This window comes from Echiichthys vipera (genome assembly GCF_963691815.1).
Source record: "Echiichthys vipera genome assembly, chromosome: 11".
Classification (NCBI taxonomy): Eukaryota; Metazoa; Chordata; class Actinopteri; order Perciformes; family Trachinidae; genus Echiichthys; species Echiichthys vipera.
The window spans coordinates 16733929-16752452 of record NC_139836.1 but is presented as its reverse complement, the minus strand read 5'-3'; the positions used below and the strand labels follow the sequence as shown (position 1 = coordinate 16752452).

The window sequence follows — 18524 nt, the reverse complement described above, 5'->3', positions numbered from 1 at the left end:
GCCTGAACAATGACAGCTTTGACGAAGCGAACGGTATCAGTAGCTCATTGAGTTGTGTGTCAGTGTGCCAATAGAAAATCAGTACTGAGCCGCCATGTTGAAGATTGTACATGTTGCTCACTGACACATGTTTTTTTTATGCAACGTGACATACAGAACATAGATGCTCAATTGTGCACATACAGAGACGGATACACAGTAAAACCATCTGTCCGACTCATAAAAAGATTTAAGGTGGTTGTTACCCACAGAGCAATCCCCCAAAACTACACATAATTACCAAATTGTAGTTTTATATCAGTCATCATGCCCATTTATGTGATTGCTCACCTCGTCTCCAGCCTGTGGTCTCATCAGCGATACCTGGTCGTAACCTCTCCTGAACAGAGCCCACAGAGCATCCAGTTTCCCCTGGAACACCAAGAAAAAAAGAAAGCAAACAATGAAGGCAACAAAAAAATGTATATTTCAAATAAAAAAACACAACTTTAAATATACATTTAACTTAAATTTTCAGGTTCATACTTTTTCAGGTTTATACTTTGAGTCTTGCTTTAGTTAATTATTCTTTCTGAATATACCAATTCACCCTGAAATGCCCTGTTTTAGTGCCTGTCTCTTTAAACCCCCTCCTGAAAAAGCCCAGCCTGCTCTGATTGGTCAGCCTCTGTGCTTTCGGCGTCTCTGCACCGTCATTGCAGCCGGAGAATGAACGGCACTGTAGCAGCACTTTCCACCAATAGATGTGACATCACAATGGTACAGAAGTTTTGACTGTTCATTTAAAAAGGCACAGTTTCTGAAGAAGAAGAATTATTTTAATTATCCCGCAACAGGGAAATTGAATTTTTTCACTCTTATTAATAATCATGTTACACACACAAGCCCGAAATACACACATGCACAGACAGGACCTATACATGCAATTAAGGAGAGATGTTAGAGCGAGGGGGCTGCCAGTGAACAGCGTCCCTAGCAGTTGGGGGTTCAGTGCCTTGCTCAACAGCACCTTGGCAGTGCCCAGGCACCTCTCCAGCCACCAGTCCACGCTCCGTACATAGTCCACACAGGGACTTGAACCAGCGACCCTACGGTTCCCAGCCTACCCTACGGTTCCCAGGCAAGTCACCTATGGACTGAGCTACTGCCACCCCCCCTGAATACACGCTATTTACTAGATAAAGATGGTTTCATAGTTTTCATTGTTTATATACCACCTCAACTTTCCTTATATACTGTATATATACTGTATATTAAAAAAACGACATGAACCGTTTTATTATATGGGACTTTTAAAATGTTAGCATAAAAGACTTACCTTAATGGGTGAGTACCACCTCGTCTGCTGTGGAGGGCGGCGTGGTCGTTTTCGAGGCTTGGGCTCAAACGGTTCGAATTCTTGCTCTGGCATCTTTACGACTGCATTTTTGGGTTTGTCCAGCTTTGCACCTTCCTCCGTGGACCCCTTCTCACCCCACCGCACCTAGGAAAGCCTCTTTAAAATGTAGATTCTTTTGAGCGTTGAAAATCTGTGAGTGTGTGTGTGTGTTGCCTGCATACCTCCATGCGTTTGATGCCACCCACTCCTCTTCCTCCATAGTAGGATGCATCCACTGTGGGCCACTTCTTCTTAGGCATCCCATCCTCATCATCCGACTCCTAAGAGTGAGACTCAATTACATGACACAGCTCATATTCTCCCAACCATACTACTATTAATATTAACACCAATTCTACCAATACTACCATACCAACATACAACACTAATAAGTAGTTATAAGAGAAAAAAAACAAAAACAAGTCTTACTGGCTCTGGAGGAGGAGGTGGTGGAGGTTCTTTGATCACCTGAAGGTTAAAAAAAATGCTATGAGGGCACCAAAGACATAATCAACACATGACTGATGATACTAAAGTTCAAACTTACCACGGTGCAGCAGAGAGGCCAGAACCACCACATCAACAGAAGTCCCAACAGCAGGAACACCACCAGCAATGAAACCAGCACAATGGTGCCGTCAAACTACACACAGACACAGAATGACGGGATTGGGATTAAATAGGATTTAAAAAGACAATAGATGAGAAAAAGGTGAAAATTAAAAGCGAAAGTACTCACAGCCTCCTCTGATGACAGACACAACAGAGGAGACCTCAGAGAGAAAGGAGAGAAGAAGAAGACTAGAGAACTAAGAGAAAATAAGAAGGTTGAAAAAAAGTGTATTCAAACAAGGCAGCATGCCAGAGGGAAATATCATCACAGTGGTTTTGTGCTAGTGTGGACTTTATGTACACACGCAGGATGTACTCACGCATTCAGTAGTAGTGATGTGAACAGAGCTGGTGATGTAGGAGAGGCCCTCATTCATGCTCACCTGCAGGTAGATCACCCTGCAAAAAACACAAAACTCGTTACTGGTCTTTTTTCATCACACGCTTGATTTCTCTTCCGCCTGTGTGCGCACATTCTCCAGTCTTGTTGCGGCTACTGTACAAGCTCGCCCGAGGTGTCAAAAGCATTCCTCCATCTACTTTGCCCGTACTTGCTGCCTTATAAGCTCACAAACATGCTGACATAGACACAAAAGTCTTTAAAGAGGTCAGGGAGTTTCTCCACCCACAGAAGGAATCTCTTCTGTTTGGATCAGACCCAGACCTCTAATGTGGAAACCACAGACAGCTAAATTACTTATTTTCTTCAGTATGCAGTACTGATATCTGGAGCTGGAACTGCACAAAGATAGGCAAGGGGCAAGAACAAGACACCAAAGAAAAAGTTTACTTTTTGGTTGAGAAAAGATATCAGGATAATAAGAATGATGGAAACAAAGGTTGTACAGGATTGTTGTTCACAAAGATTTGAAGAAATATAAACAAAAGTGATACAATTAAGTCAAATAAGTGTTAAAGGGTGGAAACACAGACAACTGGATTGTTATAGGTTTGGAAAAGAATGGAGAAAGGCTTCTTGTGCTGTTCTTATTTTGGGGGGGGGGGGGGGGGGGGTGCAGAGACAAGGGGGGCATTGAGCTCTGGGTTTCGATTTGGGTAAGGGGGCGACAAGGGGGAGGTCACTGCAGGGATGGGGGGGGGGGGCGCAGAGGAGAGGAAACAGAGTGGGGGATGGTAGTAGGAAGGCCTTTCCTGTTCGACATCCCTTCAGCGCTGTCCCTCCCTTCTGAGACCCCCTCTCCACTTCCTCAATCATGGACTCGTAGACTGTTTCCCGCCTCCTTACCCCCTTCCTGTATCCTTCTCGTACCGCTGTAGCTCATCTCATAACTCATGCTGACACTGAATTCAGAATGGGAAATTGGCGATGCAGGTGCCACTCATCTTTTCTTCTACTTCTTGCCTCCCTTTCCCCCCACTTCCCCATTATACGGTCAGCCCTCATTTCAGGCAGGCAGGGGACACGGTGCTATCAGCTCCTCTCTGACAGATAGATCTCAGCCCCTATCAATCATCAATCCGTCACTACATATATCTTTGCCCTGTGTGTGTTTGTGTGTGTGTGTGTGTGTGTGTGGGTGGGTGGGTGTGTGGGTGTGTGGGTGTGTGTGTGTGCTAAGGGGGGGGGGGGGGGGGGATCCGGAAGGTTGCCAGTCAACACAGATTTGTGTGACGGCAGCGTCAATGACTTAATTATATGCGACAGGGCTCGGGTGGAACAGGAGGTGAGTAAGGGTCTTTGGGGTTTGGGTGAAGAGGTGATGCTGGGAGCTGGACTTCCTCAGATCCTCATGTATAGACTTTACAACCCCAAAACAGGAAGCAGGTCACCTATAATATGATCTGACATTTCAGTGCTGCAGCTAACGATTGTTTTTATCAATAAAATGGTGAAAAATATGCTTTGCAATCTGTATAAGGAGGCAACCGCTAAAATATTTTTATAATCTTTCAGCTTTCTTTCTAGGTACACACATTTGATGTGAATGATGTGATGATTTGTGCTGCACAGTGTTGGTGGGATGTTGCTTTTATTTTAGTCAGTCTGTGTTGGTATGTTCTTTTCACAATGTGTCTTATTCATCATGCTTTCACCATGTTTTTGTATTAAAGAAAGAGTTAAAAATATTTACATGCTTTAATGTCCAAAGAACACATTATTTATCTCATACTGTCTGTCTGAATATACCTGTGTTCACCCTCTGTCTGAAACGCCCAATTTTAGCATCTGTCTTGTCCCAGTCTGCTCTGATTGGTCTCTGCACCTTTATTGCAGCCAGAGAATGACTGTAACGGCTCTGTAGCAGCATGTTTAACCTATATATGGTGTAGTTGGCACATCACAACTTAAGGCTGTGTGCATTTCTCTGTTGATTTAATGTTTTGATCCTTTCATAGTATTTACATCGCATTTACACCTGCTTTCTAATCCAAAAAGACATGGAAACTTCACTTTTTACAATATTGGATCTTTAAATTACAAAAGAGAACACCTGTCCAGCCTGCATAGTTTCACTCTCGCCTCACAACATTTTTCCACATCTATTTGCACATTACTGCACCACAGCCCAGAACTCATAAGCCAGCTGTTGGCCTCCTCTCTGGGCCCTTCAGCCATTCACAGCTGACTTCCTCTTTAGTAGCACTCAGACTGTTAAGGCAGAGCTGCCCCTGCTCTAATGGGATTCTGTTACATGGAAGGACGCCTCCTTCAGGCACCGTTGCAGTGCTTAATGTTGCTCCCTGTTCTTCTCTCAAGAGGAGCAGCCTAACCTGCAACAGAGCCACACTGGCGACAACTACTGCTGGATTGTGAATTACTGATCTTTCTGTCAATCCCCCTATATTGTCTGTGGGTTACAATTCAAATTCCATGTGCCACATCTGTTATAACATTTGAGTGAAATAATACTTTAGCTGACAGACTCTTAAATCTCTCTGCTGCCACAGTGTGAAAACAAAACTCCTTTCTCCTTCTCTAAACAGTACTTCCCCATGAAAGCAGTACTTTTCAGACAAGACAAGCTCAAATCATGCTAGAAATCTGAGTGACAGCAACAAGACAGATGATGACTGGGAGGTGTCTGAGGCCGCGGGCCGGAGTGTATAATTATGCACAGGACTGCAGGCACCGGTGGTGGGAAGTTCAGCCCACAGCGTTGCTCTGTCTGCCCCGCAACAAACTTTTGTTGAGCAAAGCTGCCCTCAGAGGAAACTTTACACTGCCTCGCCGACTCCGCTCACACTTTCGCTCTCTCAAAGTGTCAGACAGAGATCGGGATATGTCACACAACACGGAACTACAAACACGTACACACACATGCACTGTTGCGAAGGTCCTCTCCAGCAGGCTCTCATTAAGTTGTGTTCCTGGGCTCTACTCCTGTTGTCCTCTTGTGATTGGTGTCTGGCTTCGTTAGCTGTGACAAACACTGATTGATCACAGACACTCAATGACTTTGGCCCTAATTTGTTCAAGGACGGCAGTCTTCTGCGTCCACACCAAACTTGCGTGCAGCTGGCAAATATCTAGGCCCAGAGTGTTACAGCTGAACATGGAGTTTGGCCACTGGAGAGATGGCTGAGAAAGAGTGTGGGGGTGAAAAGGGCAGCGAGAGCCAAAAGAGATGTGAAACTTACCTCCCAACCTCCTCAATGACAGGAGCAGGACAGAGCAGGAAGGTATCTTCTATTCCAGCTGGTCTCTCATCTGCACAGGGAGAAACAAAATCACACTTTATGTAACTCTTTTATGTTAATGCCTAAACACGGTTCCCACATTCTTCTTGGATGCACAAGCCAAACCAGAGTCCTGTGAGGGATTAAAGTGTGTGCGTGCTTGTGTAAGCTTGCAGAACTTACCCACAGTGAGTGTGTCATTCAGTTTAAAGCTGCAGAGGACCTGGTCAATGTTTCTGGCGTGGAGAAACCCATTGCCTCTCACCACCACCTGAAAATTCTCTGAGACACACACACACAGACACAGACACAAAAGAAGGCATCATCAGAAATGATGATGCAATATGCACACTTATGCATAACAATCTTAACACACATATTTTCAGCTTCACTTGAGAGATGTAAAAGATCAAAATTGTTCTATTTTAGTTTGAAGTAGAAGCAAATTCCCAGTGTACCGTTACTGTGCATGCTGACAGCCATACCCTTTCTCTGATGTGCTCAACTTAAGGAAGAGAAACTTTTGCATGCCTCATTACTGCCTATTTATATCTGCGTGCTTGTGCGTGAATGCGTGGAAAGGCCATAATAAGCTCCATTGGTGCCAACGCATAAAGTGCTGCAATTCACAAATATGTGCCGTGCAGTAGCCGGAAGGTGTGTGCATGTGTGTGTGTGTATCGTTGACCTTTAGTTTCCCCCAGGCACTGTCAAAGCGCACTGACAGAGGCTTGCCAGCATATGCTGGAGTGTCTATGTGGCTGCTACCCAGCATATGTTAGAGAGCGGGGAAAAAACACTTGCTTAAAAACATGCCTGCAGGGCTGACAACAGAACAGCACTGTCAAAGTGGGTCTGACCTTACCTATGGTACCATTAAGAGATGTCTGTATGCATCTGTATGAACCGTGGTGTACATACTGTGCACACTGCCTTTTTTCTGACGAATATGTAAGCATCTGCATGTCTTCAGTATGTACATGCATGACTGTGTACAGGCATGTGTCTGAATATGCATGCATGTGTGTGTGTGTGTGTGTGTGTGTGTGTGTGTGTGTGTGTGTGTGTGTGTTCTCTGGCTGGGCACTGAGCTTTCCTCTAGCATTATCCAGGCTAATAGAAGTGAACGTTTGCCACACCTTTAACATTTAAAGCTCCAGCGTGAAGATCACTGGATAAAAACAGTGTGAGTGTATATGTGACAGTACTTCCATAAAAGGTCAGCAGGCTGCTATGAAAAGCCATAAATACAGATGCACAAACACAAACAGAGCTGAATGAAGAAAACAAACATAATTTTGAATCTGCATGCACAGCGCCACATATTTATAGATGCTGTGAGTGCAAAAAATGTTGTTGAGTGCACAATTTCTGCTGGAGAAGAACCAGGAGGAAAAGTGGTGATGTACAAGATGGGAAATGTAATAAGCTCTAACAAAACAGGGATACACTGTATATATTACATACAGTATATGACATAGGTATTAGATAATAAATATTACTAAACTCGTCGCACTCGTTTGTACAGACAGCGTAGTTATCCAGCTTCAGAAAAATAAAACCTTTCCTAACTCATTTCTAATATCCTGCAACTATACACACAGCCGACCTCATACAACGGTGTCTATCTGCATGTGTGTGTGTGTGTGTGTGTGTGTGTGTGTGTGTGCTTATTTACAGATGTTCACTGACTTGCAACTTGTCAGTACTGCTCATGTCATTTCCTCAGCTAGACTCAGATTCTACATGCGTATACGCACACACTCACAAACACACCCGATTAGCCGCACATCTCATTACAGACAGCCTAATCATTCACCATGCCCCATGTCATCTCCCTCCTCAGGCCCTGATTTTACCGTAAAACACAACAACAAAGAATAGAATAATAAATTAAAGCTGAATAACAATATTATACAACTTAGATTGTAATTTATTGCCTATAAAATAAACTCATTATTGTCTTGTTACTTTAAAAGTAGAAAATTTAAAAGAAAGTTGCTGACTGGCTTTGCTCACACACGCACACACAAACACACACACACACACACACACACACACACACACACACACACACACACACACACACACACACACACACACACACACACACACACACACACACACACACACACACACACACACACACACACACACACACACACACACACACACACACACACACACACACACAGGCTTCATGGGCTAAAAGGTCAGTGCTGTCAGACACATGGTGGGCAGGGACTGGTGGTGCCCTGCTGACATGTCCAACACATATGCTTCTGCTCTCTCGTCTCTGCTTTCTGCCTGCCTCTGTGGCCACATGTCCATTTACATCTACACCTGAGCGTTTGACAAGGGTTAGGTCGATGAATGTGCGCCTGTGCGCAGCTACGCGCGTGGAGAAAATGGGCTACGGCGTGTCCGAACAGCGGCTCTTCAATCACGTTAGTGCGACGGGACAGTGAAGGGCAGGGAGGGGCAAAAGGAGGACAGAGCGACATGGAGGGTCAGACGTTAATGAAAGCAGCAATCTCTGCTGTCATGTTAGATCTATGGCCCAACTCTCACTGTCCTCTCAGTGTGTGTGTGTGTGTGTGTGTGTGTGTGTGTGTGTGTGTGTGTGTGTGTGGGGGGGGGGGATGGATCAGTGCTGTCATGTCTGATAGTGTGTGGCCCAACGTTCACTGTCCATTCTGATGGCCTGTTTGCAGGCAGCTAGGTCTGGTCACTTCACATCAATGTGAGGGACATGTGTGTACACATGCTTGAATATGTGTGTGTCAGTGTGTGGGTGTGCTGAGTAAAGAACATCTTAATGTGTGTTTGTGTTGGTGTAAGGCTTGTATGGTATGTGACTACATGAGTAAAGTGAAGGGGAAAGAGAGAGAGAGACTGTCACATTACCTATGCAATATGTCAGTATGTAAGTACATGTAAATGCATCAGGACGGATGGATGCGATATGTTATATTCAAACCTGACCGTCAGTCACGGTTTCGCAGTTCAAAATAAAAAAAGCAAAACTCTTGCTAAATTGTGACAAGTGCTTGACAATAACTCCATATCACATCATATTGCGAGAATAATCTTTGAGTAACGTGCCTGTTATTTCTCAACAGGAGAATTTGACGGCAATCATAAGCATTTGATGTCTAAAATAAGAGCTGTATATTATTCATGCACATCGAGATACAAGAGCAGACAGCGCACTATAATCATGTGCTCAGCACACTTCAATCTTCATTAATTAAGCCAGGATCAGGCTTTGGTTAAAGTGGGTCCTTGGTTTCTTAGTTCACTGACCATTAGGCCGCTCATCAATCGAATAATGAATGAGACTGTTGGAGGTTATTTGGGCACATGTCAGGCGACACACCCGGACCAGAGACTGTCATTATCACATGGTGGACAGCTGTGATTCTTTATTACTATTTCCCAATTTTTAGTCCTTCCAAGGCTGCATTTTCATAGCACTAAAAACCCTCCTCTCTCCTCTCCATATCCTTTCTTGTCCTTCATATCCCATAATGGATGCTAATCTCCATTGGTTGCCCTGGTAGCACTGCTGCAAATGCACTCTCTTAAGTGATTCCTAATAAGGTCATGTCAAAGCTCATCCATCCTGCTTGCTACATATAATGTCTCTCTCTCTCTTATCCCATTTCTTACTTGGTAAAACTGCCGTCCAGAAGCAGAAGAGCTGGGCGTGGAAGAACATGTGAGGAGGAGGACAGGGTTGAAACAAGCCATTTAACATATACGATGTGGCAAACTAGGCCAGAGAAGCAGCCATGCTTAAAGACTCACGGCTAATTCCTCTGACCAACACCCGTACCCCCTCCTCTTTTTTTTGCACACATGCTGTGCTGAAGCGACTATGCTAATTTTCCCCCGGCCGTGGATGACAATACGTTCTCTGTCAGTCCGCAGTCATAAGCGTTCGTGCAATTACTCAACCTCGTGTTCCACTCCAGATGCTTCAGATGACTGTCATTTGACACAATCGCACACCGTGGTTTCCCAAGGAGGGGAATCCTTGCACCTCACACCTCTTACCTCCTGCACACACACTGGACGGCTCAGCTGCTAGAATTTCAATGCAGGACTTCTTGATGATCTGAGAGATCAAACAAAAGGAAAAAAAACAACAAAAAAACAAGACAATTTAATGTGTCTCTGTGTGTGCGTATGTGTATCTGTATACATGCAATATGCATGTGTCATACCGAATCAATGATTCCCCTCAGGGCTTGGAAGCCTCCCCATACTGGGAACACATGTTCTACTGTGTCTGCAATAGTTGCGAGCTAGAAAAAAACATACAGACACAGAAAGAAACATTTGCATTTGCTTTTATATGTAATTGCAACATCTTTAATATCCCTCTGTGGATCCTACCTGGGTCTGGTTGAATTCTTTGACCCCTACACAGTAAACAATGGCTCCCATAGTCCTGGCCCTTTGTGCCTGCAATAGAAGAACGAATAAACCAAAATTAAGCAAGCTTTGAAAGAGCCTCTGGTAGCATTTTTGCAGAGCACCCTTAATGCTCACGGTGATAAATCTCAGAGCAGAAAGCACCTGAGGCAGTGCAGTGTGCCTCACGTGGTGGGTCATATTTGTTAAATGCCTACCAATTATTAATTATTTACTTAGCAAATTCTTGGCAATAAAGTACTGAATCTTGAGGCTTGAAAGTAATGTGAAACAATTACTGGGGCACCAAAGAGGCCAAGTCATTTCCGTCCAATTTGCAGGTGCATAATAATCAAAACAAAACTGTGAAATGAATTCATTCATTCATTCATCTTCAACCGCTTATCCCGGGGTCGGGGTCGCGGGGGTGCTGGAGCCGATCCCAGCTGACATCGGGCGTAAGGCGGGGTACACCCTGGACAGGACGCCAGTCTATCACAGGGTACATAGAGACGAACAGAGACAGACAACCATTCACACCTACGGGCAATTTCAGACTCATCAATTTACCTAACACATGCATGTCTTTGGTTTGTGGGAGGAAACCGGAGTACCCGGAGAAAACCCACGCAGACACGGGGAGAACATGCAAACTCCGCACAGAAAGGCCGAGGTCGGGATGCGAACCTGTGACCTTCTTGCTGTGAGGCGACAGTGCTAACCACTACACCACCGTGTAGCCAGGTGAAATGAATTGCCTAATTTAAATCCAAATCAAAGTGCATCAAAAAATCAGAACAGCAACAACTGGGACCTAACAAACAGGACTAGAATGGACGCCTAAGGTCACATGACCCACCCATCTGTGGTAATGTTTGCAGGTGACTTCAATCTAAAATATTTTCATCAAGTATCTGCCCCATAACCCATCTTACCTCTCGCTGAGCTGTGTCGAACTGCCACTCGTTCAGTTCTCCATCCGTCAGAGCGATGATAACACTGGCTGTGCCTGTAGAACACAAAACTTTCATGTTCTCTGAAACAATGCACTAAATGTAAGTGGATGTGATGAGCATATTAGACAGAGCTTACCCTGTTTCTCTTGATAGATCTGTGCATTAGCCTGCAACAACAAAGAGGCATTAGACAAGATTCTGAATCAGTTAAAATGACCAAAAAAAAACAACGTTTCAAATACCTGCTTAGCTTTACATTGCATCACTTAAATACTTGTTCACAAGGCTCAGCAGTTTCAAGAAGCAGCAAGTCATTCATGAGCCACTCCTCTTACTAATCAAATTGGCCCCGGTTCCAGCTGCCAGGCTCAATTAATCCTCAGTGAATACTTTCCAGAATGAAATCTTATAGGGATGCTAAGCTAGTGTGATTTTGGCTGGCTGGTCCTCAATCTCATTCTTACCATCTCCAGGCCCAAGTTCATAAATGTGTCTCCTCCAGGGATAACCTTTTTCAGAGCCGTTAAGCCTCCATCGATGGCCTCCCTGTAGGGTAAACAAAAAAGGGGATTGAGAAATATTCACAATACAGAAGTTAGAAAGAGAGAGGTGGGGAGAGGTTTGAGTAAAACCAAAGATAAACAGACGTGTTTAGTGCCGTGCAGGGAGGGAATAGTCTTACCTGTTCTCTGTCAGTTTCATGATGACGTTTCCTCTTGTGGAGAAGACAATAAAGGACATTCGCAGCATGGGGCTGCAAACACAGTTGTTTTAAATTAACATGAGAAAAAATAGAAAAACATCCAAAAGATGGAATGACTTATCCTGCTTGTACCTGATAAACTTCTCTGCCACCTGCTGAACAAAGGAGTAAATCTCTATCCAGTGATGCTTCACACTTCCTGATCTGAAAAACAACACAACACAACCTTACAGGAAACTAGAATGGCCGTGTTGTGTCCCTTAAACAGTCGAGTTGCAGTTTACATCCAAACTGTCCAGACTCGCATAATATATGAAGAGCGGAGACTTTGAGGGAATTAATAAAAATGTATTATGTGTATTTTCTAGTGAAACATGGATACTTCAAACACATCTTTAACAGCTCAGAAGATCGAAACAGTTTCAAGATTAGTGCCAAAATCCTGTTCCTGATTTACGGCATCACTGTGAAGTTGACCTTTAACCTTTGGGATACAAAATGTCATCACCTCATCATTTTATCCTATTAGACATTTGTGTGAAATGTTGTCATACAGATTTTCAACCGAAGGCTGCATAGTATGTGTCCAGTGACGTTTTCTGAACCAGCACAGTGTGCAAGTTTTCTATAAAAACAATGGGGGGAAGAATTATGATATTTTGTGGGCCGGGGCCTTTTTCTTTGTTCATACTTGGCGGGTGTTTCCAAACTTCTTTGTTCTGATAAGTTGAAAAAACAAAGCTGATTGATAAACTTTAGCAGATTTTACTGGTTGGTTCACCACTTTGGTACAGATTAAAATATCAACAACTTTCAAATGGACTGCCATGAAACTTGGTGAAGCTTACACAACTTTTCATCTATTGAAAATATAAGTTCAGCTTTTGTCATTTTGAGCTCCTCAGCTTTTGGATGGATTGACATGAAATTTGGACATTCATGGTCCCCACAGGATGAAGTCTTTGAAGATCCTACACTTTTGCTTTAGTGCCATGATTGGGGTCAAGATTTTGATTTGTCCAAATATTTGTTTTTGGACCAGTACCTGTTAAAACTAGCGACAATTGCGATTCCCATGTAGTGTAGGTTTTGTAGGACATATGCATATGTTCAAACTGTATGTAATGGTCATTATACATTTCAGCAACAACCCTAACAGTTTATCTGCTCCACATCGGAGGACATTCCTCTGGCCACAGTCACATTCCATTAGTTTGGACTTTAACCTGTGAGCGGTGAGAGCTGCTGGTTGGTCTGCTACGTGCTGCTGTGTACATGACAGTGTCCTTAATGAAGCCCAGTCCCAGGGGGCTGCTAATGGGGGCTAATTGCTGCTGGGCCAGAGGGTTGAGGTTAGAAAGGGACAGATGTAGCAGTCTGCCTCTAGCAGGGACCATGTAGCAGGCAGCTGGCCGTGTGTGTCTGTGTGTGTGTGTGTGTGTGTGTGTGTATAGTATCTGTTTTTGTGTGATTGCACGTGTGTGTGAGACTGTGAGGGGGAACAGATGGTCCCAGTGAGCACAGCCAGTCTAGCAACAGGTCAACGGTCTGCAGAGTGAAAAGGCTGCGACATGAACAACAGAGGGACGCAGAAGTAACACTCAGCAGGGAGTAAGTGTGTGTGTGTGAGTGTCAGACTGTATATGGTGAATGTCTATTGAAGGACGCAGCATCAAACAGCAAAAGGCCATGTGTGTGCGTAACAGGGTCATAAACAGAGTGAAAGTCTGAGCTGGTGAGACTCACGATGGCCCTTTTGTACCTCTCATTTAACCAGTCACTTCCTGCTCCACTTATCCCTTTCCCCTGGAAGGGAGGGCATGATAAAATGCCTGATCCAGGAGGAGTCCCTGGGGGAACAAGTGTCCAACTTTGAAAAAAAATATCTATTCGTAAGAGTCACAGATTTTACTGGTACACGCGGAAAACAAAAGTTTAAATTTCAATCCAATGAGCAGGACAGAAAGTTTCTTAAAACACAGCTAAAGTAAAACATGTTTAATTGTCCTTTTCATCAAAAACAGTGAAGCAAGGGGCTCTAATTGAACTTGTTAGCATCATTATTCCTTTGTTATGTGTGAAAATGATTGGTTTATTAATCAAACAGTAGGGGGTCACTGCTCCGTCTCTTTCAGCTTAGGGGTCCTTGGCATAGAAAAGGTTGAAGATCCCTGATTTAAGGCTTCTCCAATTGGAATATTTGCATTTTTTATTTGTGTTATATTTTTGGGTTTTGGACTTTTGTTATAATAAAAACAAGCAATTTGGAGACATAACCCTGGGCTGTGTGCTTTCCTCCCTTATTTTCTGACATTGTTTGGGATAAAATGTTATTCAATTAATCAGAAAAAGAACTGAGAGATTTATCATTTATAAAAACAATACCTCCAGACACAATTGAATGCTTTTAAATACTGCATTAAGGAAAATCTCACTTTTAAATGTAGCCGACTATACATTAAAAGTTAATGAATTTACTGTTAACACACTGTATCTTTACTAACTTCTCTAAATCACTGCCGTCCTCCAACCAATTCAGCAATTAGTCTACACTTTTCTACCTGCATTCCCAAGTTTGCACAATATTAAGGCAGGATCCCCTTTTGTCTGAAAAGGACTTGGATCAGTAAAAACAAATCTCTGTTCAGAACCAGCTATAAAAACCCAACACCTATTATTCTATTTGTGGGCAACCAGATAGAGAGGAAATTTGGAGCCTGGTATTTGGTGTAGGTCAGACGTGGAGTGAAGGAATGTTTTCTAATGTTCATCCTGTGTGCTAAGATGTGTCGTCCAGTGGAGCGCGCACACGCACACACACACACAAACACAAACACACACTCGCGCAGACCCCCCCCCCCCCCCCCCCCCCCCCCACACACACACACCTCAGCATGCCTCATAACCTTCTGGACGGTGAAGCCAAGGCCAAACATGTGAATCAGGCAAACGGTGAAGAGGTAAAGACCAGTGTAGACAAAAAAAAAACCCTAATGCACGATTTTCCCCCAGTCTTTATCACTAAAGATTAGATTGGATCACTGTGTGGCATTTAAGATCTGAAAAACAGCCAACCACAAGGTGCCATCTCTGGGAAAAAAAGAGTAGAAGCTTCCTGGAGTCTTGCTGAAGCATGCAGGTCCAGACAGTGAGACAAACAGAGGCGTACCAGAGGCTTGGCCATGCATAACGTGCCACGCTCCCCAGGCTCCTCTGAAACGTTTGTTAGCAAAGGGTAAAGAAATTTGCCATGGCCATCCGAAATATCACCAAATGTGTCAAAAACCTACGTAACGGTCACTCAACGTGTCCAGCTCATAGGTGGTGCACATGGGCCAACTGAGACATATAGCAAACCATTACCTCACCGTATTCTCAAATGTTATACAGACACCACAGTGTTTATCAGCTTCACCACTAAATCACTGTTCTCCTTCTTTTGACATCATAACCTGTTATATTCTTGTACACAGATTCAATCATTCCTTGTTTTTAGTCTTTCTATCTCTCGTCTCCCTTTGCATGTTTTGACATGTGATTGTTGTGTCCACAAGCTTAATCTCACCTTGCAACTGGAGCCAAGATATGGCAAAAATGTCAATTATAATGTTGGAGCAGCAATGGGCAGCAGCACAGTGAGACTGCAGGGAGATCACACGTGGATAATTACTGGAATAGGCAGGCTTACACAGCCCAACATGGCGGCAAAAAGTCCTCACCGACCACATAACGCGAAAAATCTTACTATTACCAGGAGTACAGTATGTTTCTTAGGGCTGTGAGGTGGCCCAGTGTGAATTACTCTGTAACCTAAAAGTTTATTGAGTTCCAGGTGGTAAAATATTTTCAAAGACTGATCTTGGGTTAGTCTTAGAGTTGGTATTAATGCTAGAAACAGGGTCATGGTTGTCTTGGTGGCTCTCTCATGGCTCATTTCCTGTCAACCCACCAGTGACTTCTATCAAATGAAGAACAACAAGCCCAAAACTGGAAAAACTAAATTAAGTTTAGGGTTACATTTCTAAAGATGTAGCATATTTGATGGGGTATTTATTTTAGTTCAGATATTCTCTCGCCCTTTTCTGGTCATCATTGAGAGCTGCTTAAAAGGAAAAGTACAAGTTAAGCTGCAGAAACACACCATCAAAAGGGTTTTCTCATAACTTGGCAGCCCAAATGTTGTTCTTACAGATGGCTTATAACTGCGATATAAAGCATAAATAACATATCAACGTCATTAGAACAACTTATAAACATGCCTTAGAAAGTGGTGACAATATACATGTTTTCTTGTGGGCTTGAACCATCAACCTAATCACATTTAAGAAATCTAACTTACTGCAGAGAACAATAAAGAATAGAGCTTCTTCTGGATGCAATCGACTGACGAAGAAAAGTTTAAAGCAACCGTCAGCCTTTTTTTTGTGTAAATGACCCCTAAATTACACATTAGGTCACTGACCCCTATTTGGCATGAAGTCAAGTATGTAGTCATCAAACCTATGATCAGAACAGTCACTCTTATGACTCTTACTCACATTTGGGTTCACTTTTATTGTGAATTTGATAGTGAAAATAAACTATTCGCTTTTTGTTAATAGTGACCCCCTGGAACTCCCTCAAAACCCCCTGACCGTCCCCGGACCCCTGATTGAGAACCCCTGTTTTAAAAGGATTACCCGGCCCCATAATGTAGCACCGCCGTGGGGCAGCTGCTGCAGCTGTGTCCGCAGGCGTCATCAGCCTGAAACTCTATCCATCCTGCTCGCCCTGCCCACATCCCGTGGGTAAAAAGCTCAATCTGTTTGCCTCTCCACTTTGAACAAAAAGAAAAGAAATAACCCCATTGTACGAAATATTCTTCCTTACTTCAAATACAATGCTCTATGTCCTACATGTGCGAAAAGACACTCAAAGACACACAATGGTGGTTAAAATGGTTAGGGGCGTAATATCCGTGAACTTTAAACCGCTATCTTATTTAGGACGGATTGTGTTTTACAAAAAGAAAAGCGACAATAGCTTTCGCATTCAAAAGCTCTAACTTGTATGTCGTACTTTTCTTTGGTAGGCTACCGCTACAACAACAGACTGAATCTGACTGATGCGCTCCGCGTTTCCAAACGGGGCGGTTGCATGGCAATGCGCAGCGATGAGAAAGTAACAAAGCCGTAAATAATATCGGACACTCACTTGTCCAGGACAAAATAGAGGTCGAAGGCGCCCTGACAGGACCTCTCCTCCTCCTCCTCCTCCTCCTGTTGCTCTCCCTGCAGCACTCCTTTCACCGAGACACCGAGGAAGAAAATTCCCAGCAAAGCCAACGCGAGGAACATGCGAGTCTGTGTCCTCGCCATCTTTCCCAGTTACTGTTGACTACCCCAACACTGTGGCAACTAAAGATCTTCACATTTTCTCTCTATCATCTGTTGTCTGAGTCGATTGCGTGCGTATAACACGGTGTTTCGCGGTGTTCCGTCCCGTTTGGTTGAGTGCATTCAGCCGACAGGAGTGTTGTTCAGCTTTAAGCCGGCCTCTCCAAGTCTTCTCTTTCAGCTGAGGGAGAAAAAAAATGCACTGAAGCAGGCAGGGTGGAGGAGAGGAGCGACACCCGAGGAGAGATACAAAACTCCACTTCTCCACAGAAAAAAGGAGTGATATCTACTGTACGGAGTGGGACTTTCCCCAATAACAGTCTGTTTGAGGGAGGAAAAATACATCATGCCTTATTTTTTTGTTTTGTCCCTGAAACATCAAATGATCAGAAATCACCTGATCATCGTGGCAATTTATGCTTTATGACTACTTTTTATTTAGAAGCAGGTCGGTTGTAGTGTGGCCAATGTTTTAATGTCATCCTTAGTAAATCCGTCATTTTATAACTTTCTTCTGAATAATCAATTGTTTCATTTCCAATTCCATCCATTTATAACATATCCCAGCACGATGCAATTCATCTAAAATTATATGAAATGTTATGATATATAAAAAAAACACTTTCCATGTAGTGCACTAACTGTAACAGTTGGAGTGGAGTCCCGAAGCTTTTTGATGTGTTCCCGCATTGCCATTACTGAAAGTTTGGCTCGATACCCACCAGGACATTTAGCCAAACCAAAGCTTTGATGCAGAATAATCCATTAAATGCTCATTAGACAGAATCATTTAGTTTATGAATAATGCATTTGCCCAGTGGCAAACTCAGACCACTCTATCATGTCATGTAATAATGGCCAATTTTACAATTCCCAATTGCCCACATTAGCCAAGACAACTTCCACCACTCGTGTAACTCTCGTGTACAGGATTTATTGTTTTCAGAAACGTGACAAACAAATGTATCCGAATCCCACATGGCGTGTAAAGACCAGTCTGAATATCTGTTTCCGCAAAATACAATTAGTTAGGCTATTTACAACTTAGGCTATTTACAACCACGATAGACAATAATGTGTCAAAATAGCCTCATGCACACATTATGATCTGATTAACTGCAGGCTGGCAAAGGCTTGGTGGTCCTCTCGTTGATATGTGTGTACCGGCTAAACTTGTACATTTTATACACAGTAAAGACTGGACACATACCATTAGAAACAAACCTATTGTAAATGCCACACAATGTGCATTATTGTTCAGATTATAACTGTATTTCATCAATAGCGCCCATATCTCAAAGGACTGGAAATCAAAAGGGAGAATTTGCCAAGGGACTAAATTCAGGGCGTCTGCGCGCGTATGTGTGTGTGCGTGAGCGCGCACGTGTTTACATCAATGCGCCACGCTTCAGTGCCTTCTCTGAAGGGGATAAGTGGGAGTG

At 43.5% G+C, this 18524-nt stretch overlaps 1 protein-coding gene across 1 annotated transcript in view; it reads right to left on the bottom strand.

Moving 5' to 3' along the window:
* The window catches only part of antxr1d (ANTXR cell adhesion molecule 1d), a 22062-nt gene extending 4827 nt beyond the window's left edge, over positions 1–17235 (bottom strand). The window contains exons 1-17 of the mRNA XM_083922552.1: positions 16901–17235; positions 11840–11911; positions 11687–11758; positions 11469–11550; positions 11141–11171; positions 10984–11057; positions 10031–10099; positions 9859–9939; positions 9689–9749; positions 5813–5911; positions 5591–5660; positions 2311–2389; positions 1926–2021; positions 1808–1846; positions 1561–1659; positions 1319–1483; positions 331–411 (exon numbers count right to left, since the gene is read on the bottom strand). Of these exons, the coding sequence (XP_083778678.1) occupies positions 331–411; positions 1319–1483; positions 1561–1659; positions 1808–1846; positions 1926–2021; positions 2311–2389; positions 5591–5660; positions 5813–5911; positions 9689–9749; positions 9859–9939; positions 10031–10099; positions 10984–11057; positions 11141–11171; positions 11469–11550; positions 11687–11758; positions 11840–11911; positions 16901–17064 (1434 nt within the window). The 5' untranslated portion in view covers positions 17065–17235. The remainder of the gene's footprint in view (positions 1–330; positions 412–1318; positions 1484–1560; positions 1660–1807; positions 1847–1925; positions 2022–2310; positions 2390–5590; positions 5661–5812; positions 5912–9688; positions 9750–9858; positions 9940–10030; positions 10100–10983; positions 11058–11140; positions 11172–11468; positions 11551–11686; positions 11759–11839; positions 11912–16900) is intronic.
* Positions 17236–18524: the final 1289 nt, after the last annotated feature.